Source organism: Sarcophilus harrisii, chromosome 2 (genome assembly GCF_902635505.1).
Source record: "Sarcophilus harrisii chromosome 2, mSarHar1.11, whole genome shotgun sequence".
NCBI classification, from domain to species: Eukaryota; Metazoa; Chordata; class Mammalia; order Dasyuromorphia; family Dasyuridae; genus Sarcophilus; species Sarcophilus harrisii.
The window spans coordinates 369,817,890-369,839,508 of NC_045427.1; the positions used below are offsets into that span (position 1 = coordinate 369,817,890).

Below are 21,619 nucleotides of genomic sequence, written 5' to 3' on the forward strand. Positions count from 1 at the left end.
TGCTAGCACTCTCCAGCCTTCCTTTTGGCTCTCTGTGTCGTCCATTTGTGACCCCCCCCCAGGCTAGTAGAGACTATTCATAGGTTTCAGGGCCTTTGGAGAATATCAAGATATTTTGAATGGAGGCCTTGTCTTCATTTTCTTGTCCTGTGATCTACTCACAGTTCCTGGACAACTACTTTAATTTTCTTCTGGCCTCCAGTCCCTAGGCTTTTGAATATCTTATTTTTCAGTACTGGACTGAATAGGGGAGATTACTAATGATTTCTTTTGGTTTTATTGATTATTGCTTCATCTGACATTCTTTTAAAAGACCTTTGCAGAAGAATTACTTAGAAAAGATGACTTGATTGGTACCTTTTACATTACCAGAAGTACTTTATGCATTGTTCTTTCAGCTTTCCCTCTACCACCAACATCACTTCACCTCCCATCCCCATAATCCTCATCTTGCCCCATATACACATAGACACACACACACACACACACACACACACACACACACAAACACACACACAATGTCCTTTTGAATCCATTAGATTTCTTCCATTGTAAGAAATTCCTAGTTTTACACTGAGGAAATTAGGTCTTACTTCCCAAAATTGCTTTGCAAACATTCCCATAATTACCCTGAAAATTTCTTCCCTTGAAGAAGAGAAGGAAAATTTAAAAATAAGCTGCTAATAAATGCTTTGCACCTCCTTTAGAGAAACATAAATCCCCTCCTAATCTCTATGATCTATAGACAGAAGCATCTATCTATGAGATGTCAAAACTAGCTGATTTTTTGGGGAATTGACTTCTGAACAGATAGCCAATTCACACTTAGAGGATGAATGAGAGAATCAGGCCTCTAAGAAGACTGCTTCTTAAAAAAAAACACCTTTACCCAATGCTTTCAATAGGATTTTTAAAATATTAAACTAGAAGTAACTTATTTTTCCTTAAACTTATCCTTTTTCATTATTCCAATATCTCACTCCACCTCTCCAGGTTTCAAAGGTAATTCTTGGTGTCACAGGTTATTCAGCTTTTTAAAAAATATACCTACTATGTATAAGACCTTGCGTTATATACTAGAAGGACAGTGAAATGAAGAAGATATGATCTCTACTTCCAAAAATAGCTTTTTTAATATTAGTAGTTTCTTAATTCAATAGAATTGGCAACAACTGTGATATACTGGAATATTTTAGAGTTAAAAGCCTAGAGGTCAAATCTTTACACAATCACTTATTAGATTTGTCTTCTTCAGTTAGTCACAGTCTCAGTTGCTTCATCTGTAAAATGGATAATATTTTACTTACTTTACCTAATCTATTAGATGTTATGAAAATTAAATTAGACAATTTTTGTAAAATTGATTCATAAAAAGGAATCTTTCACCATTAGTTTGCATGTATACATTGCTCTTTATTCATAGGAAGCTGCACAATGATCCACCCTCACCCTCCCTTGCTGCCTTCTCCCCCAGGAGGTACATGTGGATAGATGGTTGCCCTTGCATTCTAAAGGAAAAGCTTAAGATAAAGTGGAAGCAGATAGCCCTTCTGCTTCTCTGGGGTTCACCACTTTGCCAAGCAAAAGAATGCTCTGGTTAGGTTGAGTAAGGATCATAATCAGAAAAGGTCTGTTGAATTCCATCATGTGGTGTCGAGCAGTTGACAATCTGACTTTGATGTGGCTCTTGGTATTAATAGCAACTTGTGGACCTGACTCGTCCATTTCAAATCCAGTCTCATGGACAATCTGCAAGGAGAAACACACATGTAATGGCACTGTGAAAGAGGAAACAATAGAATCTGCAAAGGAAGTCATGTTCCTAAGAAGGGAAAATACCAGGAGATGGTAGCACTTTCATCAAAAGATAGTTAGGATCAAGAATAGATTTTTCTTTTTTTAAATAAATAAGTCAAAAGGAAAGATAGTATGATATAGGAGATTTAATTAGACATGGAGAAGTCAAGGAACCTAACTCTGAAATCCAGGTGCGTCTTACCAGCTACATGACTTTAGACAAGCTTCAGTTTCCATATAAGTAAAACAGAGATAATAGTAGCAATCTTGTCTTACTCAGATGGAGACAATAAATCGTAATGAAAATGTGAGTTCTTATTAGTTGTTTTGAAAAGAAAGAAGGACTCTACTGTTTTGTTCTTATACTGCATTTCAGCCCAATTTTGCTAGTTTCACTTGTGCATAGAACTAATGATTATGTAACCTATGCATTTTAATCCTCTCATTCCTCTCTCAATTTTGCAATCTAGTTTTCAATGTCATCATTCAACTGTCACTAATTTCTCCAGGTTCAGTGATCTTTTAATTGTAATTAATTACAATTGCAATTAATCCCATTATTTCCCATTAAATGTAATTGTAATTAATCCCATGAAATCTCAGTTTTCATCTTTGTCCTCTCTTCAGCATTTGACACAATTGATTCCCCTTTCACAAATGTTCTGTTCTTTGGGCTCTCATGACACTTCTTTCCTTTATCTCTTTCCTATATATCTTGCTGGTTGCTACTCTCCTTTCTGGGATCATCATCCATGTTCTGCCCTCTAATTGTAGATTTACTTTAGGGATATCTTGCTCTTCTTCTCTATTCTTTCTACCTCTTGATAACATTAAGATCCATAAGTTTAACTATTTTCCCTCTGTAAATGATTCCCATATCTATTGTTCAATCATTTTTCAGTTCTCTTTCAGTTCAGTCCAGTGACTCTTTGTGGTCCTATTTTGGATTTTCTTGACAAAAATATTGAAATGATTTGCCACTTTCTTCTCCAGCTCCTTTTATGGACAAGGAAAGGGAGGCAAACAAGGTCACATAGCTAATAAGTGTCTGAGGCTAGATTTGACCTCAGGAAAGTGAGTCTTCTTGATTCCAGGCCAACATTCTAGCTGTCTTTTCCATATCTCTATATCTATATTCATTATATTTTCTAAATTTCAGCTCTATATTATTGACTACCTATTGGATTTTTCCAAATGGAAGTCCTATCAATAGTGCAGAAGAGTGAAGAAAAGCACTGGAGTCTAGAACTAGAGGATGTGAGTTCAAAGCTCACTCTTGACATACTATCTGTGTGATTTGGGGCAAGTTCTCCGGACTAAGGTTCTCTCTGAAAAATAAAGAGGAATGACCTCTTCTACCTCTTAATCTCATCACATCTAAAGCAGAGCAAATCTTTCTCTTATGTCACTCTCTCTTTTGAACTGTTATAGATGATGAGATGAAATAAGAAAAGCCATCATCCTATAGCCACAGAAATTCACAATCATAGAGTAATACTTGATCACTCCCTTTCTTTCTCCTCTATAACTACTTTCACAATATTGATCCCTTTTTCTCCCATATGATCACCACTCTAGTTCAGACCCTCATCACTTCTCACGGGGTCTAATGTAATTCTCCTAATTTGTCTTTGTGACTCTATTCTTTTCCTTTTCAGATGCATTCTCTCCATAATTGCCAAATCAAAAGTTCTAAAATACAAAGGAAGCCATGATATGATGGATACAATTCAGGTTTTGAAGTTAAAGTTAAACTTTAGTTTGAATAATACATCAGATATTTGTTGTCTCTGTGATTCTGTGCAAGTTTTTAACTTCTCTAGGGGCTCAATTTCCTCATTTGCAAAGGTGAGTACACTGGAACTTAATAATTCAGAACTTAGTCCACTCCCCTGCTTAAAAATTTCCAGTAGTTCTAGAACAAAATAAAGTCTCCAGTTTGGCATGTGAGTCTCTTCACATCTGACTATAGCCAGAAAATTTCACAAGCTTATTCAGTAATGTTCTCCTTCATTTACTTAAAGTCTGGATCCAACTGTCCTAATTGCTATCCCACCCTCACCTCTACATAACATTTCATCTCTTTCCACTGTGCCTTATCACTGTTCCTGATGGCTGGAATTCACTCATTTTTCTTCTTAGATTCCTTAACTTCCTTAAAGTCTTATTTCAATTTTCACTTCTTACATGAGGCCTCTCCTGATTCTTCCTGTTGTTAATGTCCTATTCTTGCCCCCAGGAAATTATATGATCTTATATTTACTTATTTGTATTTACTCTTTCTCTCTAACCCCAACAGACTGTCTAGATAGAGAACATGGCCTCATTGTTTGTCTTTGGCTCCAGAACTTAGCATAATACGTGTTTAATACATGAGTGAAATCTCTACCTACCTTAATAGATGGTTTCATGAATTTCTGGGAATGAAAAAAAGTCTCACCTGGTGGCTGATGTTCTGGAGATCACTCTTTTAACCAGACTGGTTCTTGGACAACAAACCCAATATTTTCTGAGTTTATATTCTGGAAAGCCAGACAGAGCTTATGCTCTGATGGCATAATCTTTTGTGAAAACTAAGGCTTATCTTCATACCCTTATTTTAGTAAAAGTCTTGGTTAAATTAGATAGTCTCTGAGGTCCTTTTCAACTCTGAGATTCTCTGATTCTTTATGCAAAGTAATGGGAATTAAACCAAGGTCTTTCAATATGGGGATCAAGGAAGAAATTAAGTCTTTCTAGTGTATTGAGATCTGGATCCTAGTTCCAGTTTTGCCATATTCAATGTGTGATACTGTGAATTGTGGCATATGAATGTACTATTCATATAATGTATAGCAAATAAGAAAAAGATTTCAAAAAGACTTGAAAGATTTATATAAACTAATACAAAGTGAAGTGAGAAGAAAAAGAAAAAATATGTGAGGACATCAATATAAAAATGAAGAGTTTTTAAGAATTGAATAAACTGATAGAGAATGAAATGAAATGAACTAGAAGAATAATATCTATAACAACAAAAATGTAAAAACAAACAACTCTGAAAGTTGTAAGAATTCTGATAATGACTATCCATAATTCTAGAAGACCAGCGATGAAACATCCTTCTGTCAGAGAATCAATGGACTCAGGGTGCAGAAATGTATGTTTGTATGTATATGTCTATATATGTTTATATATCAACAATGTGTTTATATATGCATGCATTACATATACATGTGTGCATATATACATATATAAATGTATGTGAATACATTTATAAATAAATGTATGTGAATCATTGAATGAATGTCGACTTTATCTTTCCCCTCAAGTCATCCCCTCTTTCTAACTGTCCTATATCTATTGAAAAATACATTCTGATAGCCACTGAGATTTACTATATATAATGTATACAAACATAAATACATATACATATATACATATGTGAGGGAATTTGTTTTGCTTGACTTTGCATATTTGTTATAAGGAATTTGTTTTTCTTTTTCCATGAGATAAGGAGTAGGAGGGAGAGAAAATGGATTTTTGTTCATTAAAAAATAGAAGTCATTTTCTTTTATTTGAGACTTTGTTTCATCTAATCTAATTAATCATTTTGTAGTACAGAAAACTGTACCCAGAAAGGGAAATTTTTTTGCTTGAGGTCACAAAATAAGAGACAAAACAGGATTTAAAACTAAGCCTTCTGATTTGGGATTTCATGCTCTTTTGACTACAACATGTTGCCTTATTCAAGGATCTAGAGGATATCTCATTGTGTCTTCTCTTTTTCAGGTTAAATATTTTTCTTCAACTAATATGATAATGGTCTTTAATCCTCTCACCATTTTGATTATTATCTCCTGGGATTTTTCCAGTTTCTCATTGTTCAGTGGCCAAAATACGTCATTCAAAAATGAACAAAATACTTCAGATATGGTCTGCAAGAGGTAGGATACAACAGGATGGTCACATCTCATTTTCTATATGCTACATATGTATTGTAACCTCAGTTCATTTTGGGGTTTTTTGGCTGTCATGTTGCATTATTGATTCATATTAAGGACAAATTCCACGAAAATTACTAATTTTTTTCCACATCCAACATACTTCCACCACACTTAACTTTATATTTATTCCTATTAAATGTCATTGTGTTATATAGGTCCATTGATCTAGTCTTCTAAGAATATTTTTTTAGTTATGATTATAATCTACTGTTAGTTACCCCTCTCAGCTTTATGGAATAATATTTAGAATCTTTCTTCATTCCAAGGCCTTAAGCTTCCCTTTGATCATATCAGCCTATTATCATCCAAAATTGTTTGCTATTATTTTTATAGATCACAAATTTTTCTTCATTACTACCTTTTGGACATCATACCTAAAGTATTTGCTTAACCTACCCCTAGCCATAAGTGTCAAAAAAAACAAAAATAAAAACATTTATGTCACAATTATAGAAATCCTAATATTTACAAACATACTTGAGAAATCAGAGGGGTCAGATGGCTAGGTTTGTTGTTCAAGTCGATGATGCCAGAGAAATCAGCCTCTTTAGAGAAAATATTCGTAATCTTCAGGGCTGGAAGTATCTTCTGCAGCTCATACTTGCCATAAAGGGATAACTTTGGAATGCGTAATTCCATAGCTCTGGAAAGAGAAAATTTAAAACCAGAAGAGCTTAAGAGGTCTTCTCAGTCAACCCATCATTTCACAGATGCAAACATCAAGGTCCAGAGGAATTGATAATTTGTTCTATGTTGGTGCCTGCAGTTAGTGCTACTTCAAAGACTAGAGCCTACGTTTTTAAACTTCTAGCCCAGTGTTCTTGGCATAAAATAATCATTTGTTTATGGATAGGCTATGGTACTGTCTTCCCTTATTCTCCTCCAAAAACCTTTATAAATCCCTCTACACAAGGTATTGATTATTACAACTATCTTCTCACAAAACTTCACTCCAGAAATTTTGTTTTCCAAGACTCAAAATGACTCAGTCAACTCTTCCTCTAAATTCTACTTCTCATTGCCTCACTACTGGATACTCCTATTATTTCTCTAAAGAGGACAGCCCTTTCTAAATGTTTTACTCATGGTCTTGACTTCAAGATTCACAGAATAGAAAACCAGAGGAATCATTTGGATATAAAATGTTAGAGCTGAAAGTCAAGTAAAGAAGCATTTTTTAAGTGCTTATTATGTGACAGGCATTGTGTTAACTGCTGGAAATACAAAAGAAAGATAAAAGATAGTCCCTGATCTCAAAGAATTCATAGTCTAAGGAAAGAGATAAAATCCAAATAATTATGTAAAAATGTTATAGATGTAGATTCTCTACTGTGATAATATATTAACATTAATATATTTGACATGAACTTAATTATAATAGATATTTATGATATAATACTTACATGTGTATATGTAGTAAATTGTAGATTCTTTCAGAGGGAAGACACTGACTGGAAAAACTTTCTTTTCCCAGTGGAACTTTTTATTTTCATCTTTTTGTTTTGTTGTTTGCTTGCTTGTTTTTTTTCCCCTTCCTTATGTTTTTTTTTCCCTTTTGATCTGACTTCTTTTTTACTCAGAATGATGAATATGGAAATATGTTTAGAAGAATTGCACACATTTAACCTATATCAGATTACTTGCTGTCTTGGAGAGCAGGGAGGGAGAAAAATTTGGAACACAAGGATTTCTGAAGTTAAATGTTGAAAACTATCTTTGCATGCATCTGGAAAAATAAAATACCATTAAAAAAAAAAAAGAAAGTGGAACTTTAGCTAGACTTGAAGGAAAAACCAAGGAAGCCATGAGGCTATAATGAGGACAGAGATATCAGCCAGTGAAAATGATCAGAGTTGGGAGTTGGGATTTCTTGTGCAAAGAACAATGAGGATGTCAGTGTCACTGGAGTATGGGAATGTGGTGTAAGATTAGAAAAGTACAAAGGAGCCTGGTTATGAAAAACTTTAAGAACCAAAGCAAAGATTTTGTGTTTGATCCTGGAGGCAATAGGGAGCTATTGGAGTTGATTGAATGGGGAAAGGAGTGGAAACATTGTCAGACATGTTTAGGGAGATTCATTTGATCGATGAGTAGAAGATGGGCTGAAGTAGGGAGAAATTTGAGGGAAAGAAACCAGCCATCATCCTGTTTGGAGAAAAGTGAGGAGCTAAGAATGACACCTAAATTGAAAACTTGTGTGACATGGAGGATAGTGGTGCCTTCCAAATAATAAGAAAGTTAAGGAAGAAGTAAGAGTTTAGAGAAAAGATAGTGAGTTCAATTTATAATTAGAAATAGTCATTTCCCAAATTCAGTGGAAAAAAAGTATGCTCAGAGAAATGAAGATAATGAGACAGGAGAAGACATGACAGCAGTTGAATGTATCTGAAATATGATAAGCTGAAATGACAAAAGAAACATCTGGAAACTGATTTCTGCATAAAACCTTATACACAGAAACTTAAGGGAACTTCTGCTTTAATTTCATTTATGGAAGTGTCTCCTAATTTTAGATTGATAGCCAAGGAACAAATCTCATATGTGAAGAGGAGAGAAAGGAAATGAACACAGAGCTCCAGTCTCTTGGACATCTGGGAGGTGTTTTTTACTGCATAAGTATTAAGCCTCATACAAAACTCCGCAGTAATTGAGTCCAACTCTAAAGCAACCAAAAAGAATAAAAGAAAAATTGATCTCAGAAAAAGAACATGAGTGAGGGAAAGGAGAGTTAACATTTCTCAGATGGTTTGAGAGTGAAAATACATAAAGAGAAAGGTTAAGGAGGAACACTGAATCTATGGAGCTTTGTAATAATTATAAGAATTTTATAGTGGAGGTGGAGCTGGAATCTCTGAAGAGAAAGACAGTTGTTAGAAAAACTGATGATAAGGATATATAGATGTCATGAAGAAAAAAGGCCATCCAGTAAGTAGAAAAAGAAGCTCCTTAAATCAGTACAAAAATAGTTATATGTGGACCTGACATGAATAATGGAGAGAAACCCAATTTTCCCATCGTATGACTTAGCTTCTTAGGACTTACCCACTTCCATTGATTCATTTGTGCTCTGATGATATTGCTAAGAGGAATCTAGAAATTATTGGTAAGGAATGTAATATTCTGGCAAGAAACTGAAGACTTAGTGAAAACACATAGGATCCTGCTGCTTCTTTGAGAAAGAGAGTCAGGAATATAAGAAGGAGATTTGGGTTTTGGAGTGGTGGCTCAAGATACACAAATGATAGTCATATCTAATAAAATTTGGCAAATTATATTTACCTTGAAAATTATAAACCTGATAAATTATAAACCAGATTTAAAATGAAAACAAAGAGGGAATATAAACCTGCTGGGGTAGATAGAGAATACCAGGATCTACACAGAAAGAAAATAATCAGTGGAGAATATGAGTAATTCACATGAAACAATATCACCAGAGAGTCAACAATAAAGCCCTCACTCCATATATCTATTTTCTCTTAAATCCCAAAGTACGTGCAAAGCATAAGGAAATGACTAGTCCTAATTTAAAGAGAACAATTAAACTTTACATATATATCTGACACTTGATATTATATGACTCATGATTAGAACATGGTCAGGAAATGGCATATTATTCAAAGAAAGCAAGATTAAATAGATGAGTGGAATAGAAATACTGCCCTCTCCTCTCCCACTTCCCCACCAAATTTATTAAATGGCAGATGTAGCAAAGTATTATGCTGGACTTAGGGTAGAGTTCTTGCCCTCAAAGAATTTATAGTCTTGTAGGGAGATAAGACAACAGTAAAAATAATAATAATGGTGATAATTCCTAATATGCATATTTGAGAACCACAAAATGAATTATTTTGTGATGATAGATCTGGAAGATCAGTGCAAACCAGTGATATCTGAAGAAATTTTCTGTAAAAGATAGGTTTTAAATAATCAGTAAGTATTCAATATTTGAATTAGGACTGTGGATATATGGATATATGGATTAATTGGAGCAAAGCTACAAGGCATAGGTAAAGAATGTTTCTTTGGGAGTGAAGAGAGGTAGAGACTTATCTATTTTTGTTGTTATCTTATCTCCCTACAAGACTATGCACTCCTTGAGGGCAGGAATTTTACCCTAAAGCCCACCATAATACTTTGCTACATCTGCTATTTAACAACTTTTGTGGGAAAGTAGGAGAGAAGAGATCAGTATTTCTATTATATTCACCTACTTATTTTTTATCTTGTTTTGTTTGGATGTAATACAGGTATGTAAAGTGGAGTGATATAAGATAACATTGAGAAGGTAAGGTGGCACCATTTTATATGAGGCTAGACATGTATGTCAAAGAAATTTGTTCTGCTTTGTAAGCAACAGAGAAACAATGAAGTTTTGTTTTTTTTAAAAAAATGGAACTGATGTGATCAGATCTATACTTGAGAAAAAGAATTCAGGAAATATTATAAAGAATATATTAGAATTAAACATTTGGAAAATGACTATTACAATAGCCTGAATAAGCAATAATGAGGGCCTATACCAAAGGTATTGAAATAAAAATAGAAAACAGGAACTGCATATGAGAACTATGGAAGAGCTGAATCTAATAGAACTTGATAATTCATGGCATTGCATTTGAGAAATGAGGAAAAGGGATAAAGTCAAAGAAAATGGTGATTATAAGATTACAAATATAAAGAACTGAGTGATGTGTGAATACAAATGGAAGTAGTGAAAATGAAACCAGGATAGGGGAAGAGGAGAAATAACGAATTTAATCTTGTTCATGTTGAGTTGCTAAAGGCAGTTAGTTGAAGCTTGAGGTCTAGAACTCAGAGGAGAGATTATGAATTGAAATAAAAATTTTGGTGCTAGTTGGTAGCCATGAGATGGAAAGATGTAACATGGACTAGAAAATTAACTGGAATACTAGGATTTATGTAGTTCAACATTCACTCTCAACCCTGAGAGCAATGTGAATGAACTATTGAAATCTCTAAAGATGAAGGTGGATTTGGATTGTGCTCAAGAGGTTTAAAAGGGATACATAGAGTACAATAGAATAAAAGGGAGAAACAGGGACTGCATGATTAAAATAATAGCCACCTTAGGGGAGAAAGGGCTGCCAAACCTATTCAAGATGGCATAAGCTGAACTGAAAAGAATACACCCTAAGGTGTGACAAGGGAAAGAAGAATCTTCAATTTCTGGTCTAGAGAAGTAGGGAGAGGGAAAATTGAGCTGCGATTTAGACAGAAATTATCAAAAGGGGTGAACAAGACTCCAGTAAGCAGGGGTTTTGAGTTCTTTCTTGAAACAGAGAACTCACACTGAAGCTACCAGTTGTATTCACCTTCAAGGACTGAAGGTCCTTGAAAAGACCAAAAGTTCTACATTTTCTCCAGCATCCTCTTCTCAAACTTGTCTAATTACAGACACAACAGTATATATTGTTAACTTTTTTTATTTAAATATTTCCTATTCCTTTATTTTTACTTAAGCATATAGAAACCAGAGGTTAGTTGAAAGAACACAAAATTTAAATTAGGATAGAGAGCAAAATATCAAAAAGTTGGAAATTCTTCAAAGTAAGGGCTGTGAATTATTGTGGTTGTTAGTAACTTGTCGTCTATTATAAAATATATAAAATAGCAAAGAAGACTGAACATATTGACCCTAAACCTATTACACTGCTCTTCACCTAGAAACAAGTTAGTTTTCAAAATAGTGTGACTGATTAAATCTTCAGAGATAAGAATAGTGTGGAGGAATTCTGACTGAATAATATACAGTAAATCAGAATAGTAAAACTGAGTATTAAGTCATCTATAAAGGATTGAAGGCCTCTTTGGGAAGCAGAATGTGAACTAAATACCTTTTTGCAGACATATCTATCAGTATTGGTCAATATTGACTCAAAAGTCTTTTATCTTGCATAAGGATTTCATTTTAATGTTACTGGGAGCAGTCTAGTAAAAAGTAATGTAAAACATGAAATTAGTCATATTTTTCAGCAAAGGCCTTAGTAACAGTAAGACAAATAGCCCTGTTCACAAACTGGAGGTCCTAGCTTTGAAATGACAGGCCATTGAGAAATCTATATTATGAGCTTAGAGAAATTTATAATTGTGCAGTAACAGTAGTTCACTGATTTACATTCTTAGTCATGACAAGTTAGACGGTTTTCAAGATATGGGTGGTAGATTTAACACTACAAATTCAACTTATATACTTGCTAAAGAAGGTGAATATGGATGTAGATACATCATCCAGAAAACCAAGTAACATTAAAAATATGGTAGTACTTGAAGGAGTGAAATTTATAAGTTTTTCTATGAAATTACTAAGAGAAGTTATTACTTCTAATAACCAAGGAAAAACACTTGGATATACTGAAAGAGGGAGAGAGAGAGAGAGAGAGAGAGAGAGAGAGAGAGAGAGAGAGAGAGAATGAGAATATGAAGGTCATACAGAGAAGTGAGAAGAGAAACAGAATGGTGTGATCATTCTGAATCCAAAGGAGGAGAAAAATATCCAGTAGAAGGGAATGTTAAAAATGTCAAAAACTACAAAGAAATAAAATGACTTGCCTGGGCTTATTGATGCATTATTAATAAAAACTACAATGATGATAATACCAGTGGTAGTTTACATATATCATGTAACTACTTTTGGTCTCTATTCATCCTGTGCTCTTACTACTACCCCATTTTATCTCTCTAAATTTTAAGATTTTCAAGTCAAAGTTCATCTTGATGAGGTCTAAACATGAAAGCATTTTGGAAATCCTAATTTTTTTTTGGTTAAAAAATTAACATGAATATTTCATTATAGTCTGGTTCACTGGTAAAAAGCATAAGCTTTAGCAAGTCCTTTTTCTCTTCCTGCAGGGGAAATATCAGATATCCTGCCCACAAAATCAAAATTTCAGACAATATTGTCTCTGATACTTCATTCACCTATAATAGCCAGTGTTCAGTGTTCTGACAGTCTATGTTCTAATGTTTCCCATATTCCCATAGTGTCTTCAATATTCTATGATTTGTGGCTTAGAATTTATAGTTTTTTTTAAATGTAACATTCTATATTCCAAGATTCCTCCTACCCCTTTATCATTTTTATGGCTGAGCCTCCACATGACAGATTTCAGTATTAGGAATAAAGACTTAATAAGTATGAATTGAAGTAAGTCATCAATTGTTGATTTGCTAATGATTTGAACAGTACCTCTTTTTGAGTCCCTTGAGCCACCGTTTCATAATTTTTTGATTTAGGGCAGCCTCCACACGTTTCATCTGCCCTTGGTCAGGAAGAACAAGCAAGGCTGTCTCATTTGTTGCATAAGCTATTTGCAGCACACTACAGGAGAGGCTCCTATCCCGGAAATAATAGTGTATGTCTTCGTGGATCATCATGGGGACCTTCACCATTGTCTTTTCTGATACAATGAAATTCTCTTCTTTAGTTCTTTTAGGATCAAAATTTCTTTCCCATGAAGCTAAAGATCAAACAACAACAACAACAACAACAACAACAACAACAACAAAAGTAAAAAAGGAGACCTTCAGCCAAGAGTCAAAAAAGTTTTCTTCTGTGAAAAAGAAAGTCTGGGTCAGAGCAGAATTTCACATTACCTTTTCTCCCCTTGAACTGCATCTCTCCAAACAGCTTAATATATTAAAGCTATGTCACATAGAGTCTTTCCTAAAATGTACTACACAGCATTGAACATTGTACTTCAAATATGACCTGACCAGGGTACAGAACTTTGCAGGTCTGGATGCTATTTTATCCGGATGTTATCAGTCTCCTGAAGTGGACCAGGATACCATTGAATCTTTCTTGTTGTGTCACACTATTGACTCATATTAGGCTTACCATTTATGTAGTCATATTTTTTTCCTATAGGAATTCTTATCTAAACATATTACCCCTTTTCTGTATTGATAAAAATGGAATTTTAAGCTTATTTTTTATGCATTATACTTTTAGTATAGGAGTTTATGTTAGTATTTGTTTAATAGAATTTTATTCAATTCAATCCATTGTTCTATCTTTTCAAGGTCTTTTTTGGATCTAAAGCCTGCCTTTCAATGTACTAATTATTTACCTCCATGCTTTGTGTTGCCTGCTATTTTGACATAAATGATAAATAATTGCAAAAGGTAGATACAAGGTTGTAGCCATGAGGCATTCCATTAGGAATTTTTTTTCCAGTGTGAGCAATTAATTATGTATTTGTTGGATCTGTTTCCAAATCTACTTTATTGTAATACTCTCTACTATATGATCTCTCACTTATCTATAAACATCACATAAAAGAACTCAATTTTTTTTCCCAAGCAAAGTTAAATAAAACACTTTCCCCATGACAACCCTGTCATTTTTTCTCCTTTAATAGATGAAGAGATTGAGGTTATAGAAATAAAGTAAGTTGCTCATAGTCACATAGCTAAGGAGCTAAAATATGTCAGAGCATGAATTCTAACCTTTGTCTTTTGAAATAAACTCCAGTGTTCTTTCTACTATATGATGCTAAAACATATAGATGAATGTTATGTAAAACTGGAAATTTTTCTTTTATGTAGTGTGGTTCTGAAGATATTTAAAACATATCCTTGATCAACGTCTTTGAAATTCTTAGCAATACAATGATCCAAGACTACTGAAGGACATATGATAAAGAATGCTATCCATATCCAGAGACAGAACTTATTGTGTCTGAATGCAGATTGAATCATACTTTTTTTAAACTTAATTTTTGTTGAGGGTTGTCTTCTTCTTCTTCTTCTTTTTTTTTTTTTTTTTGGCAACATGACTTTTATAGAAATGTTTTGCCCATGTGCCTTCTCAAGGAGGCTCAGAGTGGGGGTGGGGAGAAAGGGAGAGAATCTGGAACTCAAAGTTTTAAAAACAATGTAAAAAATTAGTTTTACATGTAACTAGGAGAAATAAAAATATTAAATAAATAAATGTTTTTTAATTTTTTTTTAAATAAAGTCTGTGTCCCCAGTAGGAGATGGTAATATTCCCATTCATAGGGATTTGAAAGTTAATCCAGATTTCCATTTCAAATTTCTTTAACAACTTAATATTATTAATATTTTATCCTTCCTCTGCCAACTACCCCACCATCCACCCCAACCCAAAGCTCTTACTTACCTTTAAAGAAGATGTAATTCACTAGAATCATCATAGTATTGGCATCAACATTTTTGACCAAACCCCCAATTTTCTTTTGGGTTTGCTCTGATATGTAGTCATTAATGCGTTTCTGAGCCCTGGCAGGATACTGGAAGTCAATGGAGAGAGCTTCTGACATGTACATGGTCTTTACATTTTGTGAGAACTCTTCCAGTAGTCGGAACCTTTCCTCAACAAACAGTGCACTCCCCATGCTTAGTTGGAGCTCAGGATTAGGCATGTTGAGATTGAGAATCAAATTCTGGAAGAATTTGTGGATTGCATCTTCCTGAATTTCCTTGAGATTGAAACCCAGACCCACAAGAATCTGAGTACGGGTAGTAGAATGTGCTCCAAGGGTCAGCAGAGACAGGATCATAGAGACACTCAATGGGGAAAAGAAAACATTCAAATCAGAGTCTTGAGAGACCAATTGCTTATATAGAGTGAATGCAAAGTCAGCATTTTTTTCTGTCATCTTGCAGATGAGTGAGGCATCTTTGGCACTGTGAATACCTCGGAAAGCAAAATCAGAGGCACTTTTTCCTAATCGATGGGGAGAAACATGGCAGCCTCCAGCAGCTTGGAGGCTGGTGAGCAATAGAGAGAAAAATAACTTGAATACCATTGCTTCTTGTTCTTATTCTGAAAAGAAGAGGGACCAGAAGAATAGAATGACCTAAGAAAGAAAGTAGACAAAAGGTCAAGCTTGGAATACCTTTCTGTACCTTTCTCTTTATAGATTAAGCTTTTCCCCATTCCTTAAAATTTAGATGACACTTCTTCCAAAAAAACCTTCTCTAATCTCACCCCTTAATTAACTTTCCTTCTTGGATTTCACCTAGTATTTTATTTTGCAATTCTCCAATGCATTTATTATATGATATTATCCTATTAGACTATATGAGTCCTATGGAGGCAGAGACCATGCTCTACTTAAACTTAACATCTAATAAAATTTTTAAAAATTATATTTTCCTCAACATCTTCTATAATATCCTCTGCAATGCAGGTACATCATATGAATGATAAATTGAACTGAATATGGATCTGTGTGATATCTTAAAAAAAAAAACAAGTTCTATAAGAAAAACTAAATGAACCTCAAACTCTGGGAAAAGTCAGGATTGGAAAAAGGGATGTGAAAGTCAGTAGTAATAATCAAAGGCATGAGAAGGAATGAGATGTACAAGAATATATATAGCTAACAATTAACTTCTTGGGGAGGCCCACATTTGGGAGCTGGCTTAAGGAAGATGAGGCAAAGAAGAAAACAGACAATGAATGATCTGGAATATCCTAGAAGCCAAGGAAGAAAACAGCTTCATTAAGGAGGCAGTATGTGTAAAAATATCAACTACCATGGCCTGTTTTTTTTTTTCATTGATAAAGATTATTCATTGAGGTATGAAAAGTTAGGGCAGTGTCTTAGGGCACCATCCAAAATGAACTTCTTCTAGAGATAAAAAGATGAATCTCTTCATTTCTGGATCAAAATCATTGTTGGCTACACCAGGTAAGGAGGGCAGTAAGTTTGATTCCAATGTAGCTTTCATCCTCCCGCTTTCCTTCTCATTTTGCCTTGAGAATCCTAAAGCAAAGGAAGTCTGGGGATGTATGGAAGACCACTTATGCTTTGAGTCTTTCTTTTTTTAAAAATCAAAGTAAACATTAGACAGAATAATCGCTATAAAGTACCATAAAAACCATTTTATGGACTTTAGAACATTGAATATTAGAGTTAAAAGGGAACTATTAACTTGGAATGTTAGAACAGAGAATTTTAGTGTTGGAAAGGATTTTATAGATCATCTTGTTCAAAACTCTGACTTTATAGATGAGAAATTGAGGTTCAAAAGTTTGAATTGAGTGCCAATAATTGCTAGTAAATAAGTCTATGAACATTTATTAAAGACTTACTATGCTGCAAATACTGTGCTAAGAACAAGGGATACAAAGGAACAGAAAAGACAACAGAGAAAAAGAGAAAACAGAAGCAAAATAATTAATTAAAATCTTCATCTTTCTAAGATAGCTGCAATCATAATCCCATTTATACTGAGCAGAAGTTCTATCCCTTTTATAATTTTCTTGTTCCCAATATAACAACAAAAATAAGCACCTCCTTTTATTCTCCTTAACATTTATCAACTCAAATTCATTCTGGACTTTAACACTTCTGAGTCTATTTTTATAAAATTTTGTATTCATCCTCATTTATTTACCCTTCCTTCCATTTTCTACACTTACCTTTAAAAAATTCAGCTGCCATCATTTTTAACCTATTATTTTCCTTTCATATTATAGTAACAAATTCCATTCTGTCAACTCCAAATGATACATATGACCTCAAATTTGCCTCCTTTTATTAGGATTTTATAGGTCATTCTGTTTATTATCTATTTTTTTGCATTTGTATATTAACCACATTTATTTGTAAGTGGTTACAGTTAAGTATAGTATTATGGACTGTCACTTATTACTTTATTTGACCTTTAAGTATGTCCCAGGAACTTACTCCTCTTTCTTTTGCATGGGCAGAGCATCTTTAGCAACTCATTATCTTCTAGGGCATGTCTTTTTCCAGCCTAATGAAGATTGTTTCCTGATTGGGAAATAGGAAATTGCTACCTCTCCGCTCCTTGTTTAACCACCAAAGTTACTGGTAAGTACATGGCAGAAGATCTGATCCCAAAAATTGCACTCTGTTTGTCTCTCTGATTTTCTATTTCTGTATCACTGTCTATCTGTCTTCTTCTCTGACTCTGGCTCTGGTTCTATCTCTCTGTGTGTCTGTTTCTCTGAATTTCTCTGTCTCTGTTTCTGTCTCTCTTTATCTCTATCTCTTTGTTTCTCTTTGTGTGTGTCTCTCTGTTTTTCTGTCTCTCTCACTCTCTCTATCTCTGTCTCTCATTGTGCCTCCATGTGTGTGTATATCTCTGTCTGCCTTTTTGTCTCTCTATCCAAGTCTCTCTTTGTCTCTCTGTTTTTGTCGCTTTCTGTCTGTCTCTCTGCTTTTCCATCTCTCTCTGTCTCTGTCTGGTCAGAAGAATTGTCTTTCTGTCTTTCTCTGTTTCTGTGTGTCTCTCTTTCAGACTCACACACACACACATACACACACCACACTGCCCCCTCCACACACACACCACACTCCCCCTATTAAATATGTGACTTTCTAATCCTGTCCCCAACTAGTTATGAGCAGCTTCAAGTTGTATATAAAAATCTTCAATAATTTAGATTTCCCATTTAAGTTTTTTTCCTTTCCTCCTAATCTTGATGCATACATACAAGCAGTATTAGCATTGATCTGAATAGATATCTGGTTTTAATACTAAGAAAATTTTATACCTATAATAAGAAAACCTAAAAAGACCATTTAAAGAGGCAAGAATTCTAAAGGAGTTCTGATCTTCAGAGCCAGAGAGGGAAAAAAAAGCATTGTGGCTTGCTTCCCCTTCATTACCCTCTCCATTTGGTGAAGGGTTAAAAAAAAAAAAAAAACAGGAAATAGATGAAGGTGGATTTAAAAAAAATAGGTCTTTTCTCTTCTGGGAAAGAGGGTCTATACTAGTCTCCCCTAGTCATTTGTGGCTTACTGTCCAATGTATGTTAACAGTCTCTAAAACTATTCTTTCTGACATCCTGAGCTCCTCTTTGTCCTATATTCAACTTCAATTTTTTTTCACATCTCTCATATAAACAGACTCCTCTCTCCTCTGACAATGTCACTATCCTAGTGCAGTTGCTCCTCACCTTGTACCTGGACCATAGAAATAACCTTCTAAAATTGGCCTCCTTACCTTGTCTTTCCCCATTTCAGTCCTTCCTTAACACAGGTATCAAATTGATATTCCTAAAGTTCCCTACCCTACATCACTACCCCATTCAGTTAAGCCTGGTGTCTCCCTATTATCTCCAGGATCAAATATCCTGTTTGACTTTTAAAGCTCTTTACAATATGACTTCTTATCTTTCCACTTTCCTTACACTTTACTCCACATACTTTACAAGTGTTAAAATGTTTCATAAATGCTATTCTTATTCTTATTATAATTAATTTTATTCTACAATGCAATGATACTTTCCTTTCTATTCCTTCTACATAACATCCCATCTGTTGAATTTATATCTTTCACTGGTTATCTCCCATGTCTGGAACCTTTCTTTGCTTCTCTTCTTCCTGGTTTCCTGATCTCTTTTAAATATCAACCAAAAAACATACTTTTGTAAAAAAGCATTTCTCAACTCTTTAATCTCCTTGAGAGCAGGACTTTTTTTTTTGCCTTTCTTTGTCCTTTTAGCACTTAAGACATTGTCTTGTCCAATGCCAATGCTTAACAAATGTTTGTTGACTCCTCTTGAAATAAATCTCTGTCTCTGGAAGTATTTTCCCCCAAGAACTTAATAATCCTCAGTCCTTTTAGGAAGCCTCATTTGTTTTTACATGAATTACTGGAAGTAGATAGCTGTTATTAGGTTTGACAATTCAAAGGAGATTTCCTGTCACATCTCAGTTCCACACTCCAGATAGACATCAAACTTTTCTATTGTTTATATCAGACTCAAAAAGAGCTACCTCTCTTACAAAGTAATGTCAGAACATAGAGTGTTAGTGACAATATGCTTAGTCCTTTCATCTCATAAACCTAATAAACCTCATAAACTTAAAGATCAGAGAGTGACTTGCTTAAGGTTATGTAGGTAATTGGTATGGTAAATAGGCCTAGAAAGGGAAAACACAGGTACAAATTGGAACCAGTTTCTATCAGCAGTGAAGTTCTTCAGAAATACCAAAGTTAAGACAAAGGGTTAGATTTTTACTGTTCACCCTCAGATCCAATGTCTTGAAAATATAATTAGACATATAAAATAATCTGACTTTTTAAATTCTCAAGATACAAAGTACTAGTGGCATAGAATTACAAGCTCAATGATCTGTTAGGAATAGTTTTTTAAAGTAAAGCTAACAAGTTAATATCTTACAATATAGATGCTGACAGTTATCTCCTGATAACACTCTAGTTAGTCTAGAGGTAATATTCCTTGAATATTTTCTTTATTTTACTTTTTTTCCCTTGTATATTATGTTAGGCATGGGTTTAGGTATTAAGACATGAGCAAGACAGAAATTATAGGCCTAGGGAGAATGAACTCACTTCTCACCTACTCAAAGTCAACTCTTAATACATTTTCAGGAAAACCTAAATCTCAGAGCCCTCTTTTTAAACTCTATAAACCTTCTTCAGTTCTTTTACTAAGTTATCACAGTTCATACTTACAGTCTTTGTGGTTGATGGAGATGGATGTTGATTGATGGTGGTGAGGTATTAGGAAGATGCACACTGATTCCAGATATCCCACAATACCAGCTCCCTCTGAGCTCTGGATTAACCAGGATGCCCAGGAGGAGCCTACCTCCACCTCTCAGCAAGATACTGATTTTTTTCTTTGGTTGGTGGCCACAGCAGGTGTTATTTAAAAATACAATAACAGACCCAACCAAAGCAAACTCCACTCACACCCAACCCAGAAGATCTAATTAATATCTCCTTTATATACTGTAAGAAATGTGTTAGGCATAAAATCTCTGTGGTTACATTTTGACCAAAGGGGAGCACATGGTGTATGTGAAGGAGATAAGAATAATTTTAGTCAGCAAAATGTCTAAGATTGGAGAAAGGGAGTTAGTTCCCTAGGCAAAATTCTCACTCTCCCTTTTCTATAGCCCTTTGTTAGAAGTTATTGGGACTTCTATCTACCACATAGGGGGAGAGGAAAGTTGTTTCTAAGTTGGCTTCTAACTTCTGTGCCTCCCTTTTAACATTGATTCTAGGTCCCCAAATTCAGATAGATAAAGAATATACAAACATAAATGTCTAAAGATTCCTAAAGCCAAGGAAAAATATTATAACCATGTTTCTATAACTTAATCATTGGCCTTACAGATCTACTAAGAAGTATCTGGAAATCATAGATAAAGCAATGTCAGAGTTTAAAGGGATATTTGAAAAATGAATTGGCTGAGTTCCTTAGGTAAACAAAAGAAAAGGGATAAATAAGAGATCAGCCATAGATTTGTACTGTTTAGCAAATACCCATAATATTCTAAGAAATCAAAGAAACAGAAGAGGTAATATGACAGTGAAGATTTATATAAATAATAATGAACACCAAACTACAAATGATATTAGCTTTGTATTATGTTATAGATTATTTGACAGAAAGAGGAAATAATAGAGTTCAAGAAAAATATCTGAAGTCTGGCAAGGAAATAATATAGCAGTGATAAAGAACTTCAACTGTATAGAAAGTTGGGTTTTTTTTTTTACTGAAAACAAAGCATTTAATAATTTTTCAGTTTTTTTAATAATAATTTTATCATTCCAGAAATGCAAGAATCAATGACAAGCATTTGTATTTTGATCAATAAGAAAAAAATTGGTTGTTGGGTGAAGAGAATTGAGAAATGACTATTCAATTTCAGAAGAAATAAAAGACAAAGCCTTGGGCCACAGTTAGTAGACTTGACATGAATGTCATGAATTAACAAATGAGAATGGGATAGAATGATCAGAGAGGTAAGAGGAGATTCAAGACAAAACAATGTCAGAAAATCCTAGAAAAGAATGTATTCAGGAGCAAACAGTGATCAATAACATCAAAGTAT

The 21,619-nt window shown here is 34.1% G+C and overlaps 1 protein-coding gene across 2 annotated transcripts; it reads right to left on the reverse strand.

The window, feature by feature from the left end:
• Nucleotides 1–1,392: 1,392 nt before the first annotated feature.
• Nucleotides 1,393–20,503, reverse strand: LOC100927993 (plasma serine protease inhibitor-like). Of its 2 annotated transcripts, XM_031953311.1 has the most exons (6): nt 20,232–20,503; nt 16,870–16,882; nt 14,929–15,628; nt 12,994–13,264; nt 6,261–6,426; nt 1,393–1,749 (listed from the first exon to the last, which is right to left on the reverse strand). In XM_031953311.1, the coding sequence occupies exons 3-6, from the start codon at nt 15,575–15,577 to the stop codon at nt 1,522–1,524; spliced, it is 1,314 nt and encodes a 437-aa protein (XP_031809171.1). In that variant the 5' UTR covers nt 15,578–15,628; nt 16,870–16,882; nt 20,232–20,503; the 3' UTR covers nt 1,393–1,521. The 2 variants fall into 2 exon arrangements, with proteins under 2 accessions (XP_031809171.1, XP_003758848.1); XM_003758800.3 differs by lacking the exon at nt 16,870–16,882 and having other exon boundaries at nt 20,232–20,502.
• Nucleotides 20,504–21,619: the final 1,116 nt, after the last annotated feature.

What these genes read in the sequence shown, in the direction of transcription:
- LOC100927993 (XM_031953311.1), bottom strand. Translation starts at nt 15,577, where the DNA reads ATGGTATTCAAGTTATTTTTCTCTCTATTGCTCACCAGCCTCCAAGCT. An exon ending in CTCAAGGGACTCAAAAAGAG is followed by an intron (nt 6,427 to 12,993) that starts GTACTGTTCAAA and finishes TTCTCTTTCCAG; the next exon opens with AGCTATGGAATTACGCATTC. An exon ending in TGACCCCTCTGATTTCTCAA is followed by an intron (nt 1,750 to 6,260) that starts GTATGTTTGTAA and finishes TTCTCCTTGCAG; the next exon opens with ATTGTCCATGAGACTGGATT.